A 17,930-nucleotide genomic window follows, 5' to 3' on the forward strand; every position below is an offset into this window, starting at 1 on the left:
TATATTGTATTTATATAAAGCCTTCACAGGCAAATTTGCTTCACGTATTTCCCCTGCGTCGAAATCAGGCAGATATAAATGTCAGGAAACACGATGACTGCATGTCAATATCCATGGATCACTGGATCTTTGGTAGGCCTAAGTTGTAAGGAACACTTATATCGAGTCCAACCATCGTTTGTTTTACTCTCGTTTCCCCTATTAAATCCATTCACGCAGCAGCTCTTTTGCCACTCAGTCCGGCTGAGGGGGCGGTTCCCCTGGGAAAGCGACGTCAACAATGCATTCCCTCTATTTGAGAGGGGAGGGGAGAACTCCGTCACATGGTACAACCCTTGCAGCAGAAGCTGCGCTCTCCGGTGTCAGAATGCGGAATGTGTATAGACTGACGTGACAAATGTAAAAAAAAAAAAAAAAAAAAATATCCTCGACCGGCCCAAAAGTGAAGCGGTCCACCGGGAATTCTCCCAATTACCCACCCCGGGCCTGCTCTTCCCTCTCGACAAAAGCAATAAAGACGCAGCGATCAGTGGAGAATGAAGACAAACACTTTCAAGAAGGATTTTTGAGACATTTGTTTCTGAACAGTGAGCAGTTCGTTGTGATTCTCAAGGTGATTCATTTTTAAACCCGTCGTTCAGAAAGTGAAAGTAAAGTTTATGTTGCTGGAGCTCAAACGGAGAAAATGGCTTCACTAAATGTGTCTGCAGAAGAGCTTTCTTGTCCCGTGTGCTGTGAAATCTTCAAGGCTCCTGTTGTTTTATCATGTAGTCACAGTGTCTGTAAAGAGTGTCTTCAACAGTTCTGGAGAATCAAGAAAACTCAGGAGTGTCCTGTCTGCAGGAGAAGATCCTCAAGAGAAGAACCTCCATATAATCTGGCGTTAAAAAACTTGTGTGAGTCAATCCTGACGGAGAGAAATGAGACGTGTTCATCAGGATCTGAGGAGATCTGCAGTTTACACAGTGAGAAACTCAAAGCCTTCTGTCTGGAGGACAAACAGCCTGTGTGTATAGTGTGTATTACTTCACAAAAACACGACAATCATAAATTCAGACCCATCAGTGAAGTGGTTCCATCATATAAGGTAAGACAAATATCTCGTTTAACATGTATATGAAACTGAAAGTGACATGAAGAGAGTATAGTGAAGAGAGTTACTTACACACACACACACACACACACACACACACACACACACACACACACACACACACACACACACACACACACACACACACACACACACACACACACACACACACACACACACACACACACACACACAGGGCCCTATCTATGGAAAGCCAAGAGGGCCAAAAACACGCGACTTTTTACGCGTATTTCACGCGTATTTCACGCGTATTTCACGTGTATTTTACGTCTATTTTACACGTAAAATACGCGTGAAATACGCGTTAAAAATCAGTATGAACGGGTCGGTGTCATTGGCTGCTGAAGACTTGGGTCTAACCATTTCTGTAAGCTTAGAGGGGTGTACCTTTCATAGACTAGTCTACCACCAGTTTACATTCTATAGATCAGCTTATTCAGGTTTTTTGTATAACCTATATGAATAATATATTTAAATAGCAGTTTTATGACAATTTAGATAAAAATAAAATTAACTTGTTTTTCTTCACTCATGCCTTTTTGTAAATAAACACATTAGTGGACATTCTAGCTTTAACATCAAAGCATTAAGGTGTGTGGGGAAATCAGTTACAGTGGAGGTAACCAATGCAGGTTTATGATCACTGCAGGTTTAAGATACAGACCACTGTAATCAATATCTGTCTTTGGAAAACAACGTGAGCTTTTGTTGTGCTTACATTTACAGCTATAGCAAGCAGGGGGTGCTTTTTCAAACCTTTTTGTTCTGAAATTGGGCACTCAGACAAACTGTAATTAGGTATACAGGTGATTTTATCAATTTAAAGGAATTTAATGACTTAAAGCACCTATTCTTAACCATAGGCCCACGCTTGGGCCGCGAGCGCCACCTGGAGGGCCGCAAAAAACTTTACGTTTTTCACCTGTGGGCCGCGAGGGCTGCGGGACCAAACTATTTATCAATTGAAGACACCAGAATGACCACTGTTATCCATGAGACAGTTACGGCCGCTTCACACCGCAACCGTCAGCGGCACGTGAGCAGCACGTATTTTTTCCGGCTTGCATGTTAATCAATGAGTGCATTCACACTGCGAGCAGGAGCAGCGCGTGAGCGTCAAGCAGGAGCGTCGCGTGAGCAGCAGTGAAGCGGGGGATTCGGCGCCGAGTCTATTTTTGCTGTGCTGCTCACGCTCCATTAAAGTGAAAGCACACTTTTGATGGACAAAATAAATTGGATTTCACACAAAAAGTGCCCAAAATGCACAGAATAAGCATGTCTAGTGAGTTTTAACAAGAACTAGAGTAGGCAAAAAAGGCAAGGAATATAGGCAAATTCAGTTTGGGTGAAAGTATGGTGTATTATAAAAAACCAAAAAACCTAAATTAAAATAGCCAGAAAATATTATATAAAAACTTTCTTTTAGTTTATGAAATACACAGACAGCTACATAGGCTAGCACAACCCAAATCAAACCCGAGTGTGCGGTTTTGTGTGTGTGTGTGTGCTTTATCTGCGGAGTTTGCATTCTTGTAAACCTATTGAAAATATGCTATGACTGAAACGACAAGATTGGAGCTGTTTTCTTGGTTGTTTTGTTGTTTACTGACATTTATATGGTTTACCAACTTCTAAAATCAAATGTATAGTTGTCTTTGTAAATAATTGTTCGCTTATATGTAGCTTTGGAGCCGCTACTGTGACACTGTTCAAACGCTTCCAGTGTGAATACTCTGCAGCTGCAGCTGCAGTGACGGTGTAGTTACGCTGACGCACTGCTCAAGCGCTGCTCACGCTTGCGGTGTGAAACAGCCGTTACAATGCACCACCCCACCACTAGGGGCAGTAATGCCAACACTGGAGGCTACTCTGAGAGTGAGCCTTTCCCCCATTCCACCCAGGCTGGATCTGATAATATCTGTGAAGCATGCCCAAGTGTCTCATTAAGAGGGGAACATAAATAGGGAGTTGTAGCTTGTTCAAATTGGACTGTTGTGATTGTTATTGTTCATTAATAACAGATATGAAGAGCAACTTCAGGTTCTACCATGCAAAAATGTAGACTGCTGAAACAATTATCAAATTATTTTGCTGATTATAAAGCTATATTTTTTCATTTGCACTTTATTTAAATTTTAATTTACAACTTATTTATTTTGAAAAATATTATTATGAATTTATTTGTTTTAGCAACACATTTTATTGTTTTTATTTTTATATATTTTCACAGGCAGTGACATTCACAGGCAGTGATTCAAGTGATTCAGCAAATTCTCTTTTGTCTTGTCGCGCATGAATGATTCAAAATCATTCGCACGAATAAGAGCGGGATCATGTAACACTAGCCAAAGGATGACAAAAATAACAGATGCTGCGTTAATTGCGTTAATAGCCCTATTTGTTTATTTCATATAAAATCGCAGCATTTTGAGTCATATAATCGCATTGGCTTGACATCGCGATTGCGATACGATTAATCGTGCAGCACTAGTTAGGCTAATATGCCTGACTTGAGCCTTTAAATTTGTTCTTGATGCAGATTGATTTGTTCCATGAATTGTTGCGTGTTTTGCATCTTGTTGTAGCCTATGTGCAGGTTTACATACACAATAACCTGTTAAACTGCAAGTGGATTTCATTTAGTTATTGAATACAAATCAAACCAATGGTGAGATCAATAAACCAATTCAGTGCTAATATTTGAATGGGCCCTGGGCCACTTTGTACTGTAAAATTTGGGCCCCAACATCAAAAAGGTTAAGAACCCCTGACTTAAAGTATTTAAATATGTTATTTAAGGCTTTCAGGATTAGAATGGGAGCTTGTGCTCAGGTCAGGACAGGTATAAGAACTTGATTTGGCTTTCCTGACAGCAGAAGTATTTTACTGCTACCAAAATTAAATATCCTCCTATTTCTTTTTTTTTCTTTTTCTTCGTTTTCTTGTGTAGCCCAAAGAAAATAGATAGATTGCATTTTTATGAACAAAAATTTTTACCAAGATTGCCCCCTTTTGCATATTAGTACATTTACATATTATTATTATTATAATAACAGGGACAATGGACAGTAAAGAACTGTCCCAGAATTAGCTACAGAGCTCAATTTCATCTGCAGTCCCTGGCATTTGACAGATGCTTTTATCCAAAGTGCCTTACATTGCATTTCAATGTACACATTTACATTCTTATCAGTTCTTGCTTTCCCTGGGAATCGAACCCATGACCTTAATTTTGCAAGCGCCAACATTCCACTGTTTGAGCTACAGGAAAAGTAGGAATTTATCTGTAAAACCAATCAACCCAACTCAAGATTTCTAATATTAAAAGTTAACATTTGATTGTGGAAAAGTTTACAGATGTGGTTCTTGATCAATGCAATTGTAATGAATATCTGTTAAAACAACATAACCTTGCTTCACAGGGACCAAATTACAGAAACGTCCTATCTTAAAGGTATTGTTCACTCAATTTAAAATTCTGTCTTCATTAACTCACCCTCATGTTGTTTCAAACATGCATGAGCCTCTTTCAATGTTTGGTTACTAATATTTGAAGATTATTGGTAACCAAACATTGCTGGTCCCCATTGACTTCCATAATATTGTTTTCCATAGTATGGAAGTTCCACACAAGAAAGAAACTTTGGAACAACATAAGGGTGAGTAAATGGGTGAACTATCCCTTTAAGCCCCAAGTTATAATCTGACAAGTTCAGTGTTTTAAATTGGTTTCAAAATGAAATCACAGTGGTTACTTAAGACAGGATATTACTCTGACTGAAGTTGTTTCTGCAATACAGCCTCAGGAAACCATTCCTCATGTATGCAGCCATATATCAAGGTGGACCTCACAAAGCAGGGGCACACTCACAGTGTCATTACATGGACATTTATCAACTTTATCATAGAAGGCTTTAATAAAATAAAGCTAACAGACATAGGCGTCGATTTCGGGATGCAGTGATTTCGTACCACCAGATTTCGTCATGAGTCATTTTGTACCCACCACTTTTAACTTCCGTCCATATTAATTTGACTTTTGGTTCGATTTTTTGGACCGTTTTCAGTGGTTATGAGGAGCAATATGAGAGAGAAATTTGGCAATCATTGTCTGACCCAGCAAAAAAAAAAAAAAACTATAGCCTAATATATTTTTTATTGATTTTTCTGTTCGCATTTATGAGGGAAAAAACAACGTGTCAGTTCTCGTTTACGGACGTGAGCGTTCTGAAAGCGGCACTAAAAGACTTCTTTAAAACTTTAACAGAGACCTCAAACAGAACAGCTGCCCTTCTTTACATTTATTTTCGTTTTGTATTAATTATATCTTAATTTTAATCAATGTTTCATGAACCAATTGTCTGGATTTATTTAATAAATAAGAAGTAAATATAGCAGAATCACGACATGGAGGCGCCGGCGAGTGAATTGGACTTTAATTTACCGAAATTAACCGAAACTCGGCGTAGCCTATAATGCACATTCACATTCAAAGCGTATTTAGACACATTTAGATGCATTTATAATCATTGCTTTTACCGGTTCTTTGTGGCAAGCTTTATGTGTGCGGTCGTGCGCTTGAGCACAAATTATGAGCTTTTGGCCATTTTTTTTAATAATTATTGACAAAATTAGAATATAGTAAAAGTTTTTTTTTTTGTGTGTGAAAGTTTTGGGTGGGCCTGTTGAAAAGTGGGGCCGTGCCTGAGCTACAGGACATCGTCTTTGAAAACATAACCTGTGCGAAAGAGAGAAAAAAAATTAATACGTCATTGTACCCAGCACTTCTGAAAATGCACTTCCGAATGCGTCTCTGTCCCCAGCACATTTCAAACCAAACTGACGCCCATGATAACAAAGATAGATTGACAGGTGACACTGCAATGACTACCCTTTTAAATTGCTAATTTAACCCTTTACACTCTTTTTTTTTTTTTTTTTTACATCAGCAGGGTTCTCTTAGAATGCTCCGAATGCAATGGGCAAACACGGTCCTCAAGGGTCAATGCCCTCTGCCCTGCAGAGTTCAGCTTCATTTCATTTTTCTAAATGTAATAAATTTTCAGTGAAATCAATTCTGATTTAAAATAGTAATGCATATGTTAACAAACTTACCCACTGTACCTTTTATCATGCAGATGATTTGTATGAATTTATGATCACAAGCTTGGATGTGTTCTGTCAGTGCTTGAGGAAGGTAAAGTAAGTGGGGAACTGAAAAAAAAAAAAACGAGTTGGCTTTATAGCACAGTCTCATTTCAGTAAACTGCTGGTTAGGTATGAAATATGCCACATGGTGTCCGGTAAGAGACTTGGTGAAAATATGTTGGAAATTTGAGAGTAACCTGTTTATTTGTCACCACAACAACTCAGTTTTAACAAGGATTGAATGGTTGTACTTGTGGGTGTATTAGTGTGTGGTTTTCTATAGAAACAGAAAATGCAGAGTAATTATTCTAACATTAAATATTAGAGACAACACGGCACTGACAACATACATTATACTTCATCTCATTAAACGACAAATTAAACCCCATGTAGCCTACTATTTAAATCGATTGCTGGACGTCGTAATGTTATTGTAGCCTACATAAATCTGATTTAGCATTTTATTAGCAACCCCCACCCTACCTGTTCCACCCACTTTTTAAAACAAAGTTACGTCACTGATTTTTATGTTTATATGTTTACTTAAATGTTATATGGTGTTTTACCAAAGTGTCTAATAATTTTTACAGATAAATTGCTTTAATACCAATTACCAAGGTGACGTGTAAAATACTTCTGCTGTCAGGAAAGCCAAATCAAGTTGGCCAAATCAAGTACCTGTCCTGACCTGAGCACAAGCTCTAATTCTAATCCTGAAAGCCTTAAATACATGTGAAATACGCGTGACATAATCAACGCGAATTTTTACGTGTATTTTACGCGTATTTTACATGTGAAATACGCGTAAAAATTCGCGTGTTTTTGGCCCTCTTGGCTTTCCATACCTATCATACACCCGCAATACAGCGCCAGGCGCGACTCAAGTGTGTTTTGCTAGTTTCGCCCGACACAGTTTTCATTTTCACGTCCTGCAACAGGTTGTTTAAATATTAAAATATAAAATGTGTGCGCCCATGGGCTGCTGGTCTGAGAACGAGGAGTGTGTTCAGGGGCATTGTTGGCGCTTTGCTATTTTGAGAAACTGAAATAGACTTAGCCATTAGCCGCGTTTCCACTGTCGGGCCAAAAGCCCCACAGGGGACATTCTAAAACGCTTAACGTGGCTTACTGTACTAAGACAGTAATATTAAAAGACCGAACTCAGTAAACATCATATTAATAAGCTATACTATGTGCAAAAAAATAAATGAGCCCAGAATATAAACACAACGCGTTTAATTACACGTTAAACATTTTCCTCCCATAGAAAACCGCTATTAGAAAAGGCTTAACGTGGCTTACTGTACTAAGACAGTGATATTAAAAGACCGAACTCAGTAAACATCATATTAATAAGCTATACTATGTGCAAAAAAATAAATGAGCCCAGAATATAAACACAACGCGTTTAATTACACGTTAAACATTTTCCTCCCATAGAAAACCGCTATTAGAAAAGGCTTAACGTGGCTTACTGTACTAAGACAGTGATATTAAAAGACCGAACTCAGTAAACATCATATTAATAAGCTATACTATGTGCAAAAAAATAAATGAGCCCAGAATATAAACACAACGCGTTTAATTACACGTTAAGCACTTTCCTCCCATAGAAAACCGCTATTAGAACGTGGCTTACTGTACTAAGACAGTAATATTAAAAGACCAAACTCAGTAAACATCATATTAATAAGCTATACTATGCGCAAAAAAATGAATGAGCCCAGAATATGAACGCAACGCGTTTAATTACACGTTAAGCATTTTCCTCCCATAGAAAACCATTATTAGAAAAGGCTTAACGTAGCTTACTGTACAAAGACAGTGATATTAAAAGACCAAACTCAGTAAACATCATATTAATAAGCTATACTATGTGAAAAAAACAAAAACAAATGAGCCCAGAATATGAACGCAACGCGTTTAATTACATGTTAAGCATTTTCGTTCCACAACACGCCCCTTTTTAGAGCACACGTTTGCCTACAACCAATCACAAATGTTTGTTTTTGAATCGTCGAATCAACACACAATGTGATCTTTTGAAATGCATGTAACTGTCCTCTGTAGGTATATATAAGACACTGTCAGTGGCATCACAACCTGTCATTTGTGCTGACGCCTTGCTATAGTCGCTGTATAGGTCTTGCTGTCATTCAGTTGGATTTATATTTTTGGAATCAAAATTACTTTAGCCTTTTTAAAGGCTACAACTAATTTTTACTGGTGTTATTGTAATTCCCAGGGTATTCTTAATATACATATACATATATTTTATTATATTATATTACATTAATTATAGGCCTATTATATTTTGTTGTTATACATTGTATTGTCTTTTTTCCGCCTTTGTAAATTGTTGTATATTCACATGAACACAAAACATGATTTTAATGCAAAAACAGTCAGAGTTTACACTTAAAGAAGCAGAAGCAATTCTAGATGACGTTGAAAAATACAAGGAGTTAATTTCCAGCGAACCACCATTACATCCAAAGGGTGGTGATGTGTTCCTTTACAAAAGTTCACAGTCAGATAAACCTAACATGGACTTTAGGTTTGATCAAATGATGTGGAAGCAGAAGGGTTCAAATTATCACAACATTAGAAAGGATGGGGGAAGAGTTTTGAAACGCTATTATCACATTAGAGCTGGTGAATGTGAAAAAGGCACCTCCTCAGAATTCAGGAATTACACTCTGGTTAATGATGACAAAAATTTGGCAACAAATTACTATTTGATTCATTACCTGGGAAATGAGACCGTATATGTACCACGAAAGCATGGAAATGACAAAACGGACAGAGTATTTATTCCCTTCAAAAAATAAGTTTTCTTTGACATTCTTCTAAATGACCACGGTCAAGCCCCTTAAAACATCTACAAAACTGTCCTTGCTAAAACATGCAGTGGTAATCAGGAGCACATGCCAGTAAACACCCCACGAAACCTTAAACAAGTCCAGAACACAGTATATGCACAGCGATGCAACCAAAGAATTTCACGAGATGAACTGTTTAGCTTGCATGAATTGGCATACCAACTACCCGGTTTCATATGGCATATTACGACATTCCCAGACCTTCTTGTTTATGCCGGACATTGTTGATTTGGAATGTGCAAACTTAGAGGAATCAGTGAGGTTTGAGTACCCACAAATGATTAGTTATGACACAACATTTCAAATGGGGGATTTTTATGTGTCTGTGCTGGCTATGAGAAACACTGCACTGGTCAATGACTCGGTGTATCCAGTACGTAAATTCTTGCAACACCATGAGAAATTTCTGACTGAGATTTTTGGAAAGTTGGGAATGGACTCAAAAAAATACCAAAAGATACCAGTGACAGTTGACAGGGAGAAAGGAATTGTAGGTGCTTTGAAAAAAACCTTTACCAATATAAGTGTAGTGTTCTGCCGCAACCACATCTTACGAGATGTGGAATATTGGGTTAAGACACATGGGGGTAAAAGGGATGATGTGAAGGTCATTATCGAAAGGATCAAGACCAACACAGAAAATCAGCCATGCAAAGTTGAAGGAGTTAAACTTCTGTCTTCTCAGACATCTTTGGCCAAGACAGTCATTGAAATGGGTCTGGTGAGTCTTAATCCATCATTGAGAGTGTTTGTCGTGAAAAGTCCCTCAAACGAATCAGTACATGTAGTTCGAAATACTGCCAATGGTGCATTATGCTCTTGTCCCAGCACTGGAAAATGCTACCACATTTTTGCAGTAGAAATGGCTACGGGGCTTCACTTTGCTACAAATCGGACATACAGCCTATCAGTGATGTGGAAGAGAGGGAGAGGCAATGAAACAAAATCGGGCCGGAAAAAACCCAGAACAAAAGACTATGATTATCTGGTAAACCCTGCACCAGACTCCTTACTGTCTTCAATGCCTGACTCTCTGGTAGACAACATTCCACAAATCCCTATGGATGCTGAAAAGGAGGACAAAACAGATCAAAATAAGTGCTCTGATACAGCTGCTCTGTCTAAGGAGCCACCACAGACTGATGCTGGAAAAGATACTTGTCAGTTTGGGTGCTCATATGAATCAGCCTCTTTGGTGGATAGCATGCCGTCAATTTCTTTGGATGCTGAAAAAGAAAAAAATACAGAGCAGGAGGAATGTTCTGATAAAGCTACACTGTCTAATGTGCCAGCACGACCAGGTGCTGAAAAAGAGGAAAACACTTACCAGTTGTGGCTTGCAAATGGCGGCAGTCTGCCTCTAGTACCACACCCTTCCAGAGTATCCACACCAAATAGTACAGAGGTTTCATTTGCTCCTTGGATGTGCATCAACGACATCATTCATGACTGGACAAAGGTCTCTCCGCTGTCTTTCTCCACTGACCTGGCTTAAAGGAGAAACAATTGAGCAGGCAATTATTGTCTTCATTCACCAACAAAAAAAGTCAGACTCAATTCTATGTGCACCCACATACCTTTACCAGCTAGCTGCACTAGGAGACTTTAGTCCAGTTTTGCAGTTCTGTGCTGCAAAAAAGGCTCTAAATTATGATCTAATCATAATTCCCTTTAACACCGACATTAATGGCCGTGGTTATCACTGGGTTCTTGCCACTGTAAATTTCAGAGAGCGAGAGATCTCAGTGTTCAATTCAATCCACAGTCTTAAAACTTTGAAGAATGCTGCTCCAAAATTAATGAAAGTAGTAGCTTGCATGTACACGTCAGCAACAGAAAACTTTCAGGCTTCTGACTGGAAAACTTCAGATGTGGTGAATACTCCACAACAAGGAAATGGGTATGACTGCGGTGTCTTTGCTGTTTTGAATGCTTGTGCTATCATTGACAACACACCATTAGGTCCAGTCAACAGTGTGAAGGCAAGAATGTGGATTCATACCCTTATTGAAAAGTATGAGCCTCCAAAGGTCAGAAGGGCAGGACTCTCACACGAAAAACTGCAATGCTTTAAAAAAGAACTACAGACAAGCAGCCAGGGCTGAGCATCTCCACAAACTAATAGAAAATAACCAAAATAATCCAAGGTTTTTATTTAACACCGTGGCTAGACTAACAAATATACAGACATCACCAGAGCAAAATATTCCGTTACAGTATAGTAGTAATGATTTTATGAACTACTTTAATGAGGAAATAGAAAGCATCCGTAACACAATTGTAAATGTACACTCTTTTATGGTGTCTTATGATTCAGCCTCAATTATCGCCCCTCTGGAACAACTACACCGCTTTACAACTATAGGACAGGAAGAGCTAAATAAACTTATCATTGCATCGAAACCAACAACATGTTTATTAGATCCAATACCCACTAAACTACTGAAAGAAGTGTTACCTGTAGTGGAAGAGCCTCTTCTCAATATTATTAACTCGTCTTTATTTTTAGGTCATGTTCCAAGGATATTCAAGCTGGCAGTAATACAACCTCTCATTAAGAAACCGCAATTAGACCCAAATAACTTAGCAAATTACAGACCCATTTCAAATCTTCCATTTATGTCTAAAATACTAGAAAAAATTGTGTCCGCTCAATTGTGCTCTTTCTTGCAAGAAAATGAGATATATGAAAAATTCCAGTCAGGATTCAGACCGCATCATAGCACAGAAACTGCGCTAGTTAAAATTACAAATGATTTACTTTTAGCTTCTGACCAAGGCTGTATCTCAATACTAGTTCTACTCGATCTTAGCGCTGCGTTCGACACTATCGATCGTAAAATACTCTTGGATCGACTACAAAACTACACTGGAGTTCAGGGACAGGCATTAAGCTGGTTTAGATCGTACTTATCAGACCGTTATCATTTTGTCTGTTTAAATGGGGAAAAATCAAAGATAACGTCAGTAGACTATGGAGTGCCGCAAGGATCGGTGTTAGGCCCTCTGCTATTCTCAATATATATGCTCCCACTTGGTAATATTATAAGAAAACATGGAATTAATTTCCACTGTTATGCTGATGACACTCAATTATATATTTCATCACGGCCAGATGAAAACACTAACTTATCAAATTTGACAGAGTGTCTCAAAGATATAAAATGCTGGATGACGCATAATTTCCTGCTACTAAATTCAGATAAAACGGAGGTATTACTTATTGGTCCAAAAAACTACCCACAAACTCACTTACAATACAACTTTAATATAGAAGGATGTCCTGTTACTTTATCCACTACAGTAAAAGACCTGGGTGTTATACTAGACCGCAACTTGTCTTTCGAAAATCATATTTCATATGTTACAAGAACAGCCTTTTTCCACCTTAGAAACATTACAAAGCTACGTAACATGCTATCTGTTTCTGATGCAGAAAAGTTGGTTCATGCATTCATGACCTCGAGACTAGATTATTGTAATGCTATATTAGCTGGCTGTCCTGCATCCTCAACAAGCTACAGTTAGTGCAAAATGCAGCTGCTAGAGTTCTTACTAGGTCAAGAAAATATGATCATATAACACCAATTTTATCATCTCTACACTGGTTACCTATCAAGTTCCGTATCAATTACAAAGTACTATTACTGACCTATAAAGCCCTAAATGGTTTAGCTCCTGTGTATTTAATGGACCTTCTATCGCCCTACAATCCATCGCGTTCTTTAAGATCACTAAATTCGAGGCTTCTGGTCATTCCTAGGATATCTAAGTCCACTAGAGGAGGGAGGGCGTTCTCACATTTAGCTCCAAAACTCTGGAATAGCCTTCCTGATATTGTTCGAGGCTCTGACTCGCTGTCCCAGTTTAAAACTAGATTAAAGACGCATCTCTTTAGCCAAGCATTTACATAATGCTTACCTTTTATACCATCAGCTCCAGTTTGTATCCAGCCTTTCACGGAGACTTCAGATACCCCAATCAAAAAGCCTGTGAAGAGACGACCCAACACCGGCGATATGGACCCTCTATGGTGGACGGCACTGATCCTCAACAACTCGTCTCAACACCGGCGTGATTACTTGGACTTCCAAAAGATGGAAATGGATAAATATTCTAAATGTTCCGATCCAATCTGACTTGTAATGCTGCCCGAATCATAAATCATGCACTGTTCCTTCGTTGGCCAGAGGAGAACTGGCCCTCCGACTGAGTCTGGTTTCTCCCAAGGTTTTTTTCTCCATTCTGTCACCTGATGGAGTTTTGGTTCCTTGTCACTGTTGCCTTGGCTTTTGGCTTGCTTAGTTGGGGACATTTAATATTAAATAATATTATTGATCTGCCTTACTTAAGGTGGACGTTGACGCAATTTTCTTTTAGAAACAAACTCTGTTATATTATTTTCATGTTATCACTGTGAAGCTGCTTTGATACAATCTGTATTGTAAAAAGCGCTATATAAATAAAGGTGACTTGACTTGACTTGACATATGAGGCAGTCACACAAACAGTACATGTAAGCAAAGCAGATTACACTGGTACCCTAAAAAGACTACACCCGAACAGCAAAGACTGGACTCTCTGCTTAACCTCAACGTGTAAGGGTGACCCAAAGCACAGAGATGACTATATCTTGTGCATTATTTGCAGACGGTGGTTCCACCTTAAATGCACAAAATCAGCTGACCGGTTAGTTGTTGCTTGCACTGATTATCATGAATGTCTTATATGCTGTTCCTGAGCCAACACATTTTAAACAACACAATGAAATGTGTTAACACAGTGAATGGAATAGTGCAGGTTTCACTGATAAATAAAAATGAGAGTGAACTGTTGCAAATACCCCTAAAACAAAAAAAAGTGAAAATACAAAAACATAGTATAAAATCTATATATATTATAATATTATTGCACTTATATATTATTATTAATTCATATATATACTGTGTGCATAATTATTATGCAAGTTGATTTTCTGATAATATTGTTTTCCCAAGCACCTTTTAAATTTTTGGCTCATTTTATCTGTAAAAGAAAACCTGCTTTATAATTATGCACACCTGAAAATAAGGCGTTTTTCACTTCCAGCCTTCATGAAAAATTATATATCACTTATAAATGATTAAATACAAAATTAATAGTAGTTATTAAGATTGATGTGGTTTGGAATTGGTCAAATGTGCTTGGGGAAAAAATATGATCAGAAAATCATAAATAATACTTATGCACATCATCTCCTCATCATCACAGGCAGTGTAAAGGCGGACACCTCACTCTGGCACTTAGTTTGGTCTTGTTTTGAGCTTGGACTCACTTACCTGTTGTTCTTACCTGTTGTTCCTGCTGAATCCAAAGTATATGTTACATCTTTCCTTTGTCTTCCTGGTCCTCCGTGTCTCCTATCCTGTGACTCACCGGTTCCTTCACCGTGGGTGTTTGCTCTGTCTGTCATCCACGATCTCCTCCATCTTCTACAAAACAATAGACTGTCAGTATTCACTCTGGTTACATTCACGTTTCACCTTGTTGCATCATCATTTTCTCTTTCTTAAGTCTCTGTCTGTAACATAATTGTTAGTTAATACCTATATATTCTTTAGATAATGTATATACTATGTATGTATGTATGTCTGTCTATCTATCTATCTATCTATCTATCTATCTATCTATCTATCTATCTATCTATCTATCTATCTATCTATCTATCTATCTATCTATCTATCTATCTATCTATAAAGCTAATGCATCAAATTTGAAGTAGGGTACGCCATATTCATATAAATGCAGACATGAAACTATATAATGTAGTTTAATATCTATCTATAAAGCATTTGCTTCAAATTTGAATTACAGTATGACATGTTCATATCTATATAGACATTAAATTATATTATATGGTTGAATATCCATCCATCCATTCATCAAGCAGTAATTTAAAGGCTGACATTTTAATGTAGATATGAAACTACACTGTAAGGGTATATATAAAATCAAATATAAATTCATGTCCAGTTACAATAATTTCATTAACAATAGAGAAACCAAATACAATTTTATTTTGTATTTTCACATTGACTATGTAATTGATGTTGTACTTATTAAAACCAAGTTTTATTTTTGTAATATGGATTATTTTCTAGTACTATTTTTTTGAGGACTCCCTTAACGTTACCCCCTCGGAGGTCAAAATAATGTTACAAATAATTGTTATAGCCTATGATCGGTACACAGAATAGAATAAAAAAAAGTTTATGTTTTTGAAAATTTCCACTTAAATCTAAACTATATAACCCTTTTTAATGTACTTCTGAATAATAATAAAAAACACGTCGTATAAGGCCTTTCTATATCCAGCATTATGTTCTGCACGGATTATGCAAGTACAGTGATCAATTTCAACCATTCTCTACTTTAGGCTTAAACGATTCATATGCACATAAACATTATTCGATTATACATTGGTTAAAATATAAGCTTTTGTAACGTAAGTAAAACTAAAAATACCTCTGAATGAACAAGAAATCCATCAACATTGTGAACAACAATAACCAGCAAGTAGCTGGAAAAACCCGCCATCTTTCCTGTGAGAAACGTGACCAAAGTGCGATTGGTGTTCGCTGTTGCTGTGGATTAAAGGGCTGCCGGGCAGAATTCTGAATCTATTTTATGCATTATTGATAAAGTCAATTGTGAACTTTGTCACTCAGCAGGCCTTTAGGCTAAAATTAGGTAAATGTTTAACGTGTAAATAAACGCGTTGCGTTCATATTCTGGGCTCATTTTTTTTTTCACATAGTATAGCTTATTAATATGATGTTTACTGAGTTTGGTCTTTTAATATCACTGTCTTTGTACAGTAAGCCACGTTAAGCCTTTTCTAATAACGGTTTTCTATGGGAGGAAAATGCTTAACGTGTAATTAAACGCGTTCCGTTCATATTCTGGGCTCATTTATTTTTTCACATAGTATAGCTTATTAATATGATGTTTACTGAGTTTGTTTTTTTAATATCACTGTCTTAGTACAGTAAGCCACGTTAAGCCTTTTCTAATAGCGGTTTTCTATGGGAGGAAAATACTTAACGTGTAATTAAACGCGTTGTGTAACCCAGACACAAATTAGTACATTTGCAGTCTATATTAAAGTAAATTGTTCTAAAACAATTAAAGAAACTCAAAATATAAATCTGTTTAATGACATATTTAATTAAATATGTATGTGAGTGGACAGCAAATAAAACAAAATCTTGTGATAATGTACAAGTTTATTTTAATATGTAAATCATATATTTTATTATTCATATAGTGATATGTAAATTATTGCAGCAGATTTCAACTAATTAGATTTGGGAATAGCACTGCAGATGTTAGGCCTCCAATCAGGAAAACAGGCCGCAGCATTAACTCCGCCCCTGTGAGCAACGCAGATTGAAAAGATACAGAGACGCAGATCAAGAGAAAAAGAGGAAATAGAACACAGAGAGGAGAAAGTGTTTTAGAAGATTAATTGTGAAATATTTACAAGAAGTCTTAGAGTTTTCATTTGAGAATAAGTTTATGTTATAATTACATCGATTGAGAAACTTTGTTTGGATACTTACCGTGCGTGAAGTCCGGTTGAATCGGTAGATGCTGGAGATTAAGCTAACGCTAACGAAGCAGCTCATCGTGGTTTATTAGGTGAAACCTGTAAAGATAAACACATGAACAAGAACAGTTAATTAACAGAGGAATCGGCCAGTTTTTGCATGTATTTGTTCTATACTGTGGACTTCGTTTTTGGTGCGGATGCATCGAGTCGCGTGACGAGTTAAGGAAGAAGATGGCGAGCCACCCGTAAAACAAACCGAACTTGGATCTGTTTCTCACTTTCCTTTGGATTTGCATCGTTTCAACAGTTCATTCATCTGGAGGATTTTGTTCTCTGTTGACTTAAGGATTGAGGTATTTGGTTCTCTTTGGACTGGACAGTTCTAAGGGCAAGAAAGAAAGAGAGAATTTACATTTTGTTATTGTTTGAACTAAAATCTGTTAACTGAAAGTAATTATTTGATCTGATAAGATATTCACCTTTCTGAATATTTTCTTTTTTTTGTCTTTCATTATTATTGTGGTGATGAAAGGTTTTGTACATTCATTGAGTTAATTTACACTTCATTGGGAACTGTAATTGATATTTTGGTTGAAGAAAGGAAAATTTCTAACAAAACTAAAGGTGTATATTCAAAACCTAAGAATATAACAAATGATACCAGTCAATTAAGTGAACTAAATTGAGTCAAGAGTCAGTGAGGAAGATTCTAAATAATAAGCCAACTCAGAACTAAACACAAATTAGCTAAAAGAGAAGGGGAATTGAAGGGTTACATTTTTGATACTTATCCTTTGCTGATACAATTATATTTATTTTGGGAAATTGTTTTATTTGGTAATTTAATTTAATACGCCATTGAATTGTGTGCAATTTCTTTCTTTAAGGAATACTGATTTTGTCAAAACTTTATTTGGTTTTATTGTTATTTACTAAATTCTAATTATCATTTACTTCTCTTAAATACATAAAAGTGTGGTTGGAAAGTGTGTGTGTGCACCTTTGTCTCCTTCGATCCTTGTTTCTTCTGATTGGTCCATTGAACTTGTTGATCACGCGTTCGAGTGATAGTGAGTCAACATCTTTGAGAAACCCTTGACTGTAAAGGTAATTATACCAATCTGGTACAGCAGGTGTTACATATATTTATGGCGAGCCAGCCAGGAGACAAAGAGAAACACACACATTAACCAAT

The 17,930-nt window shown here is 37.1% G+C and overlaps 1 protein-coding gene across 1 annotated transcript in view; it reads left to right on the plus strand.

Moving 5' to 3' along the window:
* The first annotated feature begins 328 nt into the window (after window positions 1-328).
* The window catches only part of LOC143747373 (nuclear factor 7, ovary-like), a 37,897-nt gene continuing 20,295 nt past the window's right edge, over window positions 329-17,930 (plus strand). The window contains exon 1 of the mRNA XM_077240141.1: window positions 329-1,087. Coding sequence (XP_077096256.1) covers window positions 686-1,087 — 402 coding nt within the window. The 5' untranslated portion in view covers window positions 329-685. The remainder of the gene's footprint in view (window positions 1,088-17,930) is intronic.

This window comes from Siphateles boraxobius, unplaced genomic scaffold (assembly GCF_051911475.1).
Source record: "Siphateles boraxobius isolate OS27281-9 unplaced genomic scaffold, OSU_SipBor_1 22, whole genome shotgun sequence".
NCBI classification, from domain to species: domain Eukaryota; kingdom Metazoa; phylum Chordata; class Actinopteri; order Cypriniformes; family Leuciscidae; genus Siphateles; species Siphateles boraxobius.